Genomic DNA, 12,772 nt, shown 5'->3' with positions numbered 1-12,772 from the left:
ATGCGATACTCGCTCTTAATTACCGACATGAATAAAAATATCAAAACAGAAGTAGCGAGTAAAATTTTATTCGGTATAAGAAGAAAATATCAATGCTTTACTGTATCAGTGTATCGGTCGTGTCTCTATGCATAATATTGTATGTAAAACAGCATATCACATATGTATATACAGTATAAAGTTTCAAATGTAATTTATTATCGGTTTGCTTTGATGTTTTTTCCTTTTGATTTCCCTAGTGACTGCATGATATTTGACTATTGATAAGAAATGTCAGACAACCTAAAATTAAAATATAACATTTCAAAAATCTAATCATGTATTTATAATATTGTCTTTTCATAACAATATCGAATTACGTTTGTCGTAATATTACGAATGAGTTTCCATGAAGTCCTATTATTTTTATTATATTTTATATTCATATACTAGCTGTACCTGACCATGCGTTGCTGTGGCTTAAAATGTGTCTATGATAAATGTATAACACTCCCCGCGGGGGGAGAATTTCGAAAAATCCCTTCTTAGTGTACATTTTCTTGACGTACCCTATTAAAACGCAAAAAACCGCATCTAAAATAGTATAATAGAAGCCGAGTTCTTCGCTGTCAGCCTTAATCCTGTCCCTCTCTCCCGCGGGGGGGGGGAGAATTTCGAAAAATCTCTTCTTAGTGTACATTCTCTTGACGTACCCTATTAAAACGCAATCAAAAACGCAAAAAAAACGCATCTAAAATAGAATAATAGAAGACCAATTCTTCACGGTAAGCATTAATTTTGTCCCTCTCCCCCGCAGGGTGGGAATTTCTACATCTACATAATATAAAAACGCGCGTATTCGAATGCAACGTTGTGTCAAAATTTCAAAGCAATCGGTTAAGAACTTTCCGAGATTTAAGATTTTGAACAAACGAACATTTACATTTTTATTTATATAGATTACTTTTCCCGGAGTACCCCAATCGTGGTTGTTATAAATGGTAAGAAAACTACACTCGTTTGCATTTGATACGAAAATTGTTTAATCAATAACGTACTCTACATGAGCTATGGTTTACAAAAACATTGGCTCAACCACTGTAACAGGTGTCTCCATATATGCCTGAAATCATTACTCTCCCGAAAAGTAGGAGGTAATAAATTTACGTGCACACAGCATTCGCGTACAATTACCACTTCGTCGGTCCTCCCTTTGTAGCGTATACATTTTCAACGCGTCTAGGCATCGATGTGACGTAGGCACAACAAGGATCTTGTGGAATGTTGATCCACGCTTCATGAAGAACCGTTTTATGCTGATTTTACTTTTCCGGCTGTTACTCATTATGACATCGTCACAATTCTAGGCTGAATTTTAATCATATTTTAATTTAAATAAAAATTAAGAGTTGAAATCACATGACTTCCGGTCCAACCCGGAAATTCATATAATGTTAATCGGGCCTCCCGCTTCTAAGATTTTCATATCCGGTCTCGATTTTCATCTATCTAACTCTGTTTTCAGGAATAGCGAAGGACGGACAGCAGTGAGAAATACAGGTCTAGTTTGAAAATTGCAGCCCACTATGTATATTTTAAATTTTGCAATGTTAAACTGTATCATGTTTATGATATTTGGATAAGAATTTTAAAAATCCGCAACAAGTTGCTTAACTTTCCCGGCAACATTTGGTGGCGCCATCTGTTACGATATTTTATTCAAAAGAACTTTTTATATTTTTAATTATTATAAAATGGAAAAAAAATCTTAATTTTGAAGGTAGGGATGATATTTATAAAAAAATTGTAAATGCTAATAACGAGTAAAATCGTCATTAAGTCAGACCCTACTCAAGATATGACACGACCTTTATCTTCCCACTCCGTGGACCTTTAACCATCAAAATTTAATATCACCAATTCCTCAATACAGGAACTTCCCTGCAAAATTTCAGAAAATTTCGACAAAAAGCACAGAAGTTATTAAGCCTCAAAGATAGTGAACAAAATCGTATCTCCACATTCATACGAACCGTACATTGGCGCACCCAGAGGGAGGCTAAGAGACTTTGGCATCTTCCAAAGATAAAAGGAAAACAAACTAGAAAATTTTCCAAAATCCAAATATTGCCGGAAAAGTTAAGTAACTCGTTGCTGGATATTTTTAACCTTTTTTTGTTCCATGGACCCTTTTCCCAGTCAAGTGACGGTCATGGATCCCTTTTCTGAATATTTTTAAATGCAGTGGCGCACTCAAGATTTACTCTTGGGGGCCGAGTTGAACGGATAAAAAATTTTTAATGCGAATTCAATATAATTGCCACTTTATGTGACCGCTATTTCATAAGTAGCATAGAAATAGAAGACACCACAGAATATAAATTTAAAAAATGGATTTTAATTACGAAAAGATTTTCTACTGATTTTTTTTTTCTTTGGAGGGAGCCAGGGCCCCTTGGCCCCCTGTTTAAATACATAAAACGAATTTACAAAAGAAACTCGTTATGTAGAAATACGTTTATTAAAATAAGAAGATGCCAGTACATGATATAATAATGTATGTGGCAATGTGCCTCTTTCTTAAGACATTAATTAAGAATACAATACGTCTATAAATATAAGAAAAAAGTTGATTTTTACCCTTCCAAGCTCACGAACCCCTGAAAACTTTCTACGGACTCCAGAGTAAAAGCCGCTGCAATCTTCCAAGAAAGTGGCCAACAATAATTTTCCGAAAGTTTAGAAAACACTACTAGTTGCCACAAACAACCAATCAGCGAACGTCTCAGATAATAGCGCAATTATATGAATAGCGAATAGTGACATCCATCATGTGATTGGTTGCGAGTGGAAAATGTTAACTAGTGTTCGCTCTCTCCATAAACTTGTGTGCCAAGCACGTTCGTCAGCTTAACAAATAAATAAGGGGTCAGTTTCCCATAGAAGTTTTTTCCGAGTGGCAGATCGCCCTCGTGTTGCGTTGCTTTATTCAATCAATCATGTCCTAGTTGTATCGTTAGTTATTTATTTAACTTTATTCCAATAAAAAAAACACTCAAAAAGTTAGACATAATGCATAAATATTTATTGTAAATAGTTTTACAAAGGGTTTAGTTTCACTTGTTAAGAACGCAGTGCAATAAAATTTTGTAATGCCTATATATCAAGCGAGATTTATTATCTAACTAATGTTAGCATTGAACTTTCTCAAATAAATGCGCGTTCAACATATGAAAACGACAAACTATAGAAGAAAACAGCCAGGTTCTTTAAATTATCCTCATCTATACTGTGTTATCGCTATTGATAATTTGAAAAGTAACAAATATGACGACATGCTGATTGTTGTTCCACTGCGTAAAAATTTCTCATTTTCGAACGGCGAAGGTGCACATATTTCATAAAAATAAGTAAGAAAGGCGATGATAAATTTCAATGATATATCGGAAGTACAATATTTTTATTGCAATTCGTTCTTAACAAGTTGATAAAATGTCGCAAGTCTCGTTAGTTGAGACAATGCATTTGACAACTTATGCAATTACAAAAACATCATGATGATAATTAAACGAACAAAATACAATGTTATTTAGCACAAATGAAAACTGATGATAAAGTTATAATACTGATAATATTTCATAATTTACAAAACACAACATATATAACATAAAAATATTATTGCATTTGTAACAATTAAATTTGATTGTTTTACAGTATTTAAAAACTAAATATTAAAAATATGGAATGAAGTAATTTTGCATGTAAAATTATGCAATTAGTTATTACACATTTATTACTTTGGTACAATTAAAACTTTACAAACAATAAGAAGGTAATTAAAATAATGGATATTTAAAAATTCAACATAATTGAGCAAGTATTTTATTTGGAAAATTCACAGAGTTTGTAACTATTTTGCTGTTTTTATTTTTCTCTTTCAAATTTTAGTTAAATGGTAGTGAATTTTTTAAATTCTTAAAAATTCGTTACTCCAGTTCATAAGGTTCTCATTTTCTGTGAAGTTTTCAAAATCTGTAATACCAGTAAAAAAAAAAAAACACATTTAGAAATAATCATAATTATAATTATATTACATAAATTTAAATAAAATAGATAGATATACTGTAGATAAATTTTTGATAAAATTTAGTACATTAGTCTTCAAAGCTAATTTGTAAATTTATGTAGATAAATCAACAGATAAATCAGAAATACAGTGAATTGTTACAAACTCATGACAGTGTTATCCCAATTATACATTTTAATTTAGGCTATTTTTATGAAAGAATGAAATTAAGAACAAAAATCTAGAAAATGTGACACCAAACTGACATAAATCACATAATCAATAAATAGATATATTCATGAAAAAATTTTTGGCTACCTGAAGTTTTTTAAGAAACATTTTCAGTCATAATTTGATCATCTTTAACTAACATAGTTTAAATAGCATACAAATAACAAAGAAGAAATATTCATAAATTCTATTTTATTTTCAAATGATGTAAGCAGAAGAGTTTCTTAAAATAAGTGTTTTTTTAATTTTATAATCTCAATTAATAGATGACAATTTTAATATTAAAAAAATAATGTTTAAACTGCCTGAATTTATTTATCTTTTTTGTATCAGTTGAATATTTATTATAAATATATTCTTATCTTAATAAAGATATAAGCTAATTTAAACTTAGTAAACATTTATTAAATTTTATATTATAATAATCTTTTTCTGTTATATAAGATTAGATTCTTATTTAAGACAAGATGAAAATTTTGTATTGTCATATTAAATATCAGATATTACAAATATCATATGCCATATAGGAAGGTATGATTTTATAGCACTGTCATTTTCATAAACTAAACTTTTATAAATAATATTGATGGTAGTTTTATATTTTAACTAACTTAAAAAAAACCATTATTATTTTTAATTTTTGTTCTGTTAAAAGAAATTATAACATTTTAAATTGCAAATTAATGTTTGTAGGAGATATTAATTCAATGAGTATATTTGAAATGTTTTGAAAGTTATTGATTTAAGCAATAATTATTAATTATATGTTTTTGGAAAACATTCTAAATATTAATATATTGACTGTGAAACATACATGTACAGTGCAATATATATTAAATATAGCACAAAAATTTATTTTGGTAATAATTAATATCTAAATGAAAAATTTTAAACAATTTTATTTGATTTTAAATAAATAATTACCATTTTCTCCAGAATTTACTGTTTTCATATAATCATCTGTATTAAAACAAATTTGTTCTACCTAAAAATAAATAAAATATTTATTAAACTTGAAATATATAGATATTTTGTGAAATAATTTTATTTTAAAAATATTTAACATTTAACTGTATAAATGCATTATAAAATATAATAATGGGTTTATCGAAAAATTTGTTAAATTTTACATCAGGTTACATTTTTTTAAGTTTATTTATGACTTTCAAATATATTTTATATTGATGTAATGCAATAACAAATAATCATAATCATTTTTTATTGCATTATTTCATCAAATATAAAATATAACAATTTGATCAGAGAAATTGTTATTATGTTTATTCTGGATGAAGCATTTTTGACAAATTGAACAATCGAGGACTTCTCATGATAAGGGATAATATTAAACAGTAGTGTAACTAGAACTAATATTAGGGATGCTCAAATTAAACGTATAAATCTACATTCAATGCTGTACCAGTATGAAATATCCACTGGCAGTGTAGATAAAGAGTAAACTCTTAGTTATTGTATATACATAACTAAATGCATTTGTCACATTCAAATCTTTTTCCTGTACTAATTTGGTTCTTACTTTATTTATTCGAAGGTAAAGGGGAGCCCAGTTATGTCAGTGATATTAAAATATTTATTTTCATCTATTAAATGCACTGTACTTCAAGATGTAGAAAGTAGTTTTACTTTCTGCATATTGCTGAAACTATAGAGATAAATTTATTTATTAAATGCAATATATTATATAATAAATTTACTTTTTGAAATTATCAAATAAATATATAAATGTTTAATAATTTCAAATAATATATCATTTTTAAGCCAGATGAATTCTGTATTCATAATTCAGTTTACACAACAATATATATTATTTCATATGTGTATTGAAAGTTTCATACAGAAAGAAAGATTATTTATTGCTAATATAAAATTATTTATAATATAAAAGCTCCCTGATTTTATATTCAAACGTTCAAACATTTTAGATAGAGTTACCAGAAAGTTAAATAAATTATTAAAAATGATTAGCAATGTTCATTTTTTCCATTATTACAATTGTGTCATAGGATAATTTTAAATAATTTATTTAAAGATTATTTGCAAAATTTATTCATTTGTTTTAATTTCTAGAATAAATTATAAATATTTTTAATATCAAATTTCTGACATAAGCTATATTATAGCTAAAGTGAGCACTTGACTTCTAGATTATCTGAATTTCTAAGACTCAACTATAAGACAAAACAGTATTTTCACATTTTAATATAGCATGTTGCATGTAAGTTTATTAAATCATATTCATTTTAAAAAATTGAATATCAATTATGGATTTAATTCAGTTTATTTCATAAAAATTATCATTTAATCCTATTAATGCAGAAATTATACAAGTAATACTAAATTACTTACTTTTATTGGTGGAATTAAATTATCATCATATATTGAATTTAATCCATATTCCTTCCTCTCATCATAAGTATATTCATAGTTCACTGTGTTATAATTATTTGCACTTTCTGTTGAAATATTGTTTGAATTCATTGAAACTGTAAAACAGTTTTTCTGAGGAATACTGTTAGTAAAAAAACTGTTTTGATCCAAGGTTTCTGTTTCACCATACAACATTGATGATGAAGAACAAATCATACTTGGTTGAAAACTATTATAACTGTTTGATGCATATGAATTCAAAATCTGATCATTTAGTATATCATAATTGACTACTTCACTTTTTATTTGAGGTGTGTAGAAGTCATCATTCAATAATTTTGAGTCACATGTAGGTGTAGGTAATACTGTTTCATCACTTCTTGTTTGAAATGTTAATAACTGTTTTTCTTTTAAATACAAATTAATTCCATTATATTTTTTTCCAATTGCAGAAACTGGTCCATCTCCTAATGAAAATAAAAGAAAAATAAAAAATTTTGCATCATAAAAATAAAACAATTTATTTATAATTTCATATCATTTGTAACTAAGTTATATTTAGAAATATAAATAAATATTACAGTACTATAAACTTCTTAATTCTTTGAAATTACAATAGATGAATTGTTAATTTAAACTAGTGGTTCTCCAAAGTGGGTTAGGTTAGGTTAAGTAAACCTAGGGGACACCGGCATCAGGGTTCTAACTGAACAGTCCCTTTTATCCATAAAATAGGTAAGAAAAAACATTTCATTTAATGGTTTTCATATATGGAGAACAATTTACAGTAAGGACACAAAGTGTGAAGTTTATAGAAAAGTTTTGCTAAGAATATTTCCAAGCTTTTCTCACAAGGAAAAATAGTTAGGAGCATTGGGTATAAGTTTAGGGAACCAAGGGTGGTGGCTCAAAAAATTTTGGAAATCACTGGTTTAAATTGTAGATTTTATATATATATATATATATATACATACAAGTTTATAATATAATAAAACTTATATATGCACATAAATTTTATTATATTAAAGGATTGAATTAACAATTCTAGGAAAATGATTATTATGAAGAAATTGTGGATCAGAACATATTTATAACTTTACATACTGCAGAAGTTATTTATATGAAGTACATAAAAATATTTATAAATGCATTTACAATAATATTAATCCTCTGAAATCTAAGACAAATTCAGTGAAAACGGTCCAGGGGCTCACCCTCAGAAAATTTTCAAAATATAACACTATTAAATAATGTACAAACAAAACAGTACAAAAATATTCAAAATGTAAATGCTAAAAATCAATTTAAAAAAAAAATAATTTTTAGATAAATATACACATACAAATATGTTTGTCATTTGGAACAATGGACAGGAGTGGATCAAAATTTTGAGGGGTGGCTCACTGCCAATGGTCCCCTCTAACTAGAAGCCATTCAGTTCTTTAATACATATATTCTTTTTATTTACATATTTAATCTAGTTATTTTTTAGTGAAAATTCACACATAGTTGATATAAAAAGCAATAAAAAATAATTATGTATAAATAATGTAATTAATTAGAACATTCATTTACTGTTTTTATTTAGTACATCATTTCAAGTATAAAAATGATTAGATATAACAAAAGTCTTCTTTATTGGATCACACTGGAATAACTTTGTATTTGTCATATTTAAAGAATTTATTTAAAGTTGTTATTATTTTAATGATTAGGTTTTTGTTAAAAGAGTTCAATAGCAATAATTTTTATCATTCAATTCAATTTCTATATAATATATATACAATATATTTATATGACATTTATAGGTAATCATTGATCCCAGGTTTGAATAAGCAGAGCAAACTTAAGCAAATAATACAGATCCATCAGTTTGAATCGAAAATGTTTTTGTTTTCATTTAAAATACTACTGGAGTTTATTAAGGTGTTTGTTTCAATTATTTCAAATTAGATTAGAATTAATATTTTTTGTTATATGTATAATAAAATTTAAGATTTTAAATAACTTACTTTGAAACATCTTTAACTGATACCTCCGATAATGATTGTTCCGAGGCAGTGTTTCAATTTTGCTTTTTAATCTTGTCAGAGCAGAACGAAATCTTCCTTTTGCTTCTGTGAAATATCCTGATCCTCCATGATTTTTACGACCTTTCATCTTATCCCATGCCTGAAATATTAATCAAAATACATAATTTTAATAAAAATAACAACATTATTTTATTATAAAATTCATCAAGGTTTTGTTAATATACTAGTTGAAATTTAAATAATCATGTTAAGTTTCTTTTACAAAATATATTAGTGTTAAATCTGTTGTAATTTATTACAATATAGAAAAATAAAACTGCAGTTTTAATAAAGAAAAAATGAACATGAAGTATTCACCAGTAGATATGTTACATATAATTTCAATTAGATATTATTTTACAGTAAAGTGTTGTATATTCAAACATTTAAAAACAATATAACAAGAGAATTATGAGTATTTTTAATTCTAGTGTTAGTATTCCTACTATAATTTCTGATATTAACACTTGCATAACATGAATCATTAGTTCATTAAAAAGTTCTTTTCATAAAAAATTTTTATTGTAATTTAATATAACCAAAAAATAATTTTTCCATATTTATATAGAAGTAAATGAATTCATTTATTATTAATGAATAAATTTATTGGCTACTTGCATCAAAAGTAATTCAAAAACATTTAAACTGATTAAAAAGTATTTATGTGTAGGAGTAATAATAGAAAATAATTTATACTTAAATGACTATTTGAACTCATATGAAATGTAAACATTATATATACTGTATGTATAAACTTAGATTATACATAATTTTATAAAATTGAATGTTTTTCTTATTGATCTTTTTCAGACCTTTAAAGTTAATAATTCCACAAATTTTACATGAAAAGCGGATTTATATAGGGATCAAGCTGCCTGACCTATTAATAATTTTAGTAGGCTTGATTGTTGTAATTTTACATATTTTTTGAGGTATATCTTTCATAATTTACTATATATTACAATAATACAGTGTTTCTAAAGAATTTTTTATTTATAATAGTAAAAACATTTTGAAATTTATGGTAAATTATACTAATTTGTGTATTGTCACACATTTAATATTAATCTTGTCTTTTAAAATATATGAATAACAATAAAAATACATACAAAAAATTTATATATGTAATTTATATACAAAGGAAATATATTTATGAATTGAAATAAAAATTTAATTCATGTATAAATATAAAATTTCATAACATTAAATAAAAATTATTATTGTTATAATAGAATAATTCTCACTATAATAATATATTAGTTGTTTTACATTATTTTAATTTATTGATTTTGCTTCAATTTATGTTAAATTATATCACTGAATAATAGAGAATATAATTATTTTGAGTTTTTTTTTTATTTTAAAACATTTAGAATATCTGTTATTATGCTTCAGTTTCATATGGTATTTTACTTCTTTAGCAATTTATATTTTAATTAATACATTTAATTGGATAAGAATAAAATTTTTATTTATAAGATAAAAAGTAAGAACTAATCAAGGCAAGGAATGCATTACTAGAACTAAATAGTTGACAAGCTAATACATAATAAAAACTATTTATTTTTTTCCAATAATTAAACTTTTCAAATAATTAATTTTTAGAAAATATTTAAATCACTATATGTTTTCATATAAAAATTTCTTTGATAGATCCAATAATTTATATTTTTCAGATTCAAGTTAATAATTATTTTAAAATCATACTCACAGTAAATACTTCGAAATATTTTTCCTGCCACTTTCGTCCAGACTTATGAGACCAAAATACCCGAAATATTCCACTTTCTTCATCTTCCCATTCCAATAAATATCCAAATTCCTTGTTGTTAAGTTTGGGATAAATAAAATCTTCTATGATGCATATTTCCCTCACCATCTAATCCCAAAAAACAAAATTAAATAAAAAATGCATTGATGAAAATAATAATAGACTTAATAAGATCTAAAAAAAAAACAATTTTTCATTTTAATACAATTTCATTTTATCTTAAACATATTAAAGTGAACTCAGAATATATATATATATATATATATATATTTATCCTAAAGCAATAAAAACAATGTTTACATTTTAAAAAGCTAGGAACAGAGGAAGGACTTACATTGTTGATAGAGCAAGCTTTTATGAAGAACGAGCGAAAGATGAGCATTTATATAGGAAAACAGGGGAGTTCCCTTTAGAGTATTACTATTGCACGTGTATTTTTCTCCTCCCATTTTCCACGTCATATCATTACATCATTATCATTAACGGGGACTCCCCGTTCAGTTAAAGTATTTTAACTCGATAGATTTAGCTAATTATATCTTCACTAAGCTTTGCTAATTATACAAAGATTTTCTTTCTCTAATAAAAAAATATTTTAAAAAAATATTTTGCTAGAAGGAAGTAACTAAATGCTGTAGAACTATACATCCAAGGATAAACAATATATACCTTCAGTTTTATTTTGAAAAAGTTCTATTTAGAGAATTACTTTAAGCAATATTTGCTCTAGTTGAAAATATTAATTAAGTTACGTATAGTTATGTTAGTTATGTACGTGGCTTTGGTAAAATGAAAACACTATTAATACCGGCGAGCATTCTAACGAAAGGTATGAGTCACGTAACTCTATTACATCACAGAAGTAGAACTGAAATTATGAAGGGGAAAAAGACAAAGATTTACTGAATAATATATCCTCTTTGCAAAACTGACTCAAGTCTGTAAACAATACATCACTTGTGGATTTATTGAATATGTAAATAGGCTATATAATGCAATAAGTATGGGTTCAAATGCGGGTATTAACTTTGTTATTTAAAAATAATCAGAACAGATTCACAAACGTGTTCAGGAATCTGGTGTGTAGAATCCTGTGTGAACTAATGTAATATAATGAAAAACATAGAAAACAACGTTAAAACTTTTGATACTAAAAACTTTCGCTTATTTAAGCTTCGTCAGTTATAAGATATTCGAACACAACGAGTAGAACATACAGCAAATAACGAATTTTATAATTCTAATAAAATTCTAATCATTCTTCAAATAACTGCAAATAACAGAAACATAATTTATACTGCTTATATAAACTAGAACTTCCACTCATTGTGTTAGAATATCATATTACGGACGAAGTTTAAATACAATAAGCGAAAATACTTTATCATCAAAACTTTTAAAGATGTTGTGTGGTGTTTTCATTATATTCATGAATCTATATGAGAAGACAATGTAGATTGCTATATTAAAGTAAATCACAGCTTAAGAGAAAAAATAGCAGTAACTTATAAAGCGTAAAAGATGATAAAATTATGTACAATAATTACTTAATGACATTGAACTTGATAAGAATTATCTAAGCTCTGCTTATTTCCGCTGGAGAAGAGAGTATTAACTGTAGCTAAATCTTATTTAACTATAATGATCTAAATCTAAATTTTATCATTTTAATAATTGCATTTTTTATTCTAGTGCAAAATCCTGATGTTTACCAACTGAGGCTACGTTGTGGTGCAGTTGCGGTTTCCCACTTGTGGCAAACCGCAACTGCAAATCTAACTAATGTAAAATGTAAAATGAGTCATGTATTGAGTTAGTATAATAAAATAACAATAATAAAGATCTGTAGTGTTTAAAATGCTTATGGATAATGTGAAACAGAACAATAGGCAAGGAGATTATATAAATAAAATAAGCGAATAAGATTAATAACGAAAGAACTAAACACTAATTTGCATTAGATAAGAATGTAATTTGACACTCAATGCATAAATCACACCAAGGGATTTCTTTCAAAATGAAAAATTCGCACTTAAAACTTACAAGCAGTTCTTTCAAGTTAGATATTCGTTTCTGTTAGATAAACAACATTAATTACTCTGTATTAACTTTAATGCAGAATATACAGTATATACGTCTATGAGAATTTCCTGTATTTTAGAAAAATAATAAAAAATAAAGTTTCTTTCACGTGAATATAAACATTTTTGTCTAAAATAAGCAATTAAATTTTTAAATAAAATGAACTAAATTAGGTCTTGGAAA

The 12,772-nt window shown here is 26.0% G+C and overlaps 1 protein-coding gene across 1 annotated transcript; it reads right to left on the bottom strand.

Annotated features, from left to right (window-relative positions):
• Positions 1 to 3,754: 3,754 nt before the first annotated feature.
• LOC136988219 (uncharacterized) lies at positions 3,755 to 10,896 on the bottom strand. Its single transcript, XM_067286064.1, has 6 exons — positions 10,838 to 10,896; positions 10,448 to 10,615; positions 8,677 to 8,836; positions 6,644 to 7,131; positions 5,201 to 5,261; positions 3,755 to 4,011 (listed from the first exon to the last, which is right to left on the bottom strand). Exons 2-6 carry the CDS (start codon positions 10,613 to 10,615, stop codon positions 3,947 to 3,949), a joined length of 942 nt encoding a protein of 313 aa, XP_067142165.1. The 5' UTR covers positions 10,838 to 10,896; the 3' UTR covers positions 3,755 to 3,946.
• Positions 10,897 to 12,772: the final 1,876 nt, after the last annotated feature.

This window comes from Centruroides vittatus, unplaced genomic scaffold (genome assembly GCF_030686945.1).
Source record: "Centruroides vittatus isolate TY-2023 unplaced genomic scaffold, ASM3068694v2 scaffold_324, whole genome shotgun sequence".
NCBI lineage: Eukaryota > Metazoa > Arthropoda > Arachnida > Scorpiones > Buthidae > Centruroides > Centruroides vittatus.
Note: the sequence above shows the minus strand (reverse complement) of the source record. Positions and strands in the feature narration are given on the sequence as shown.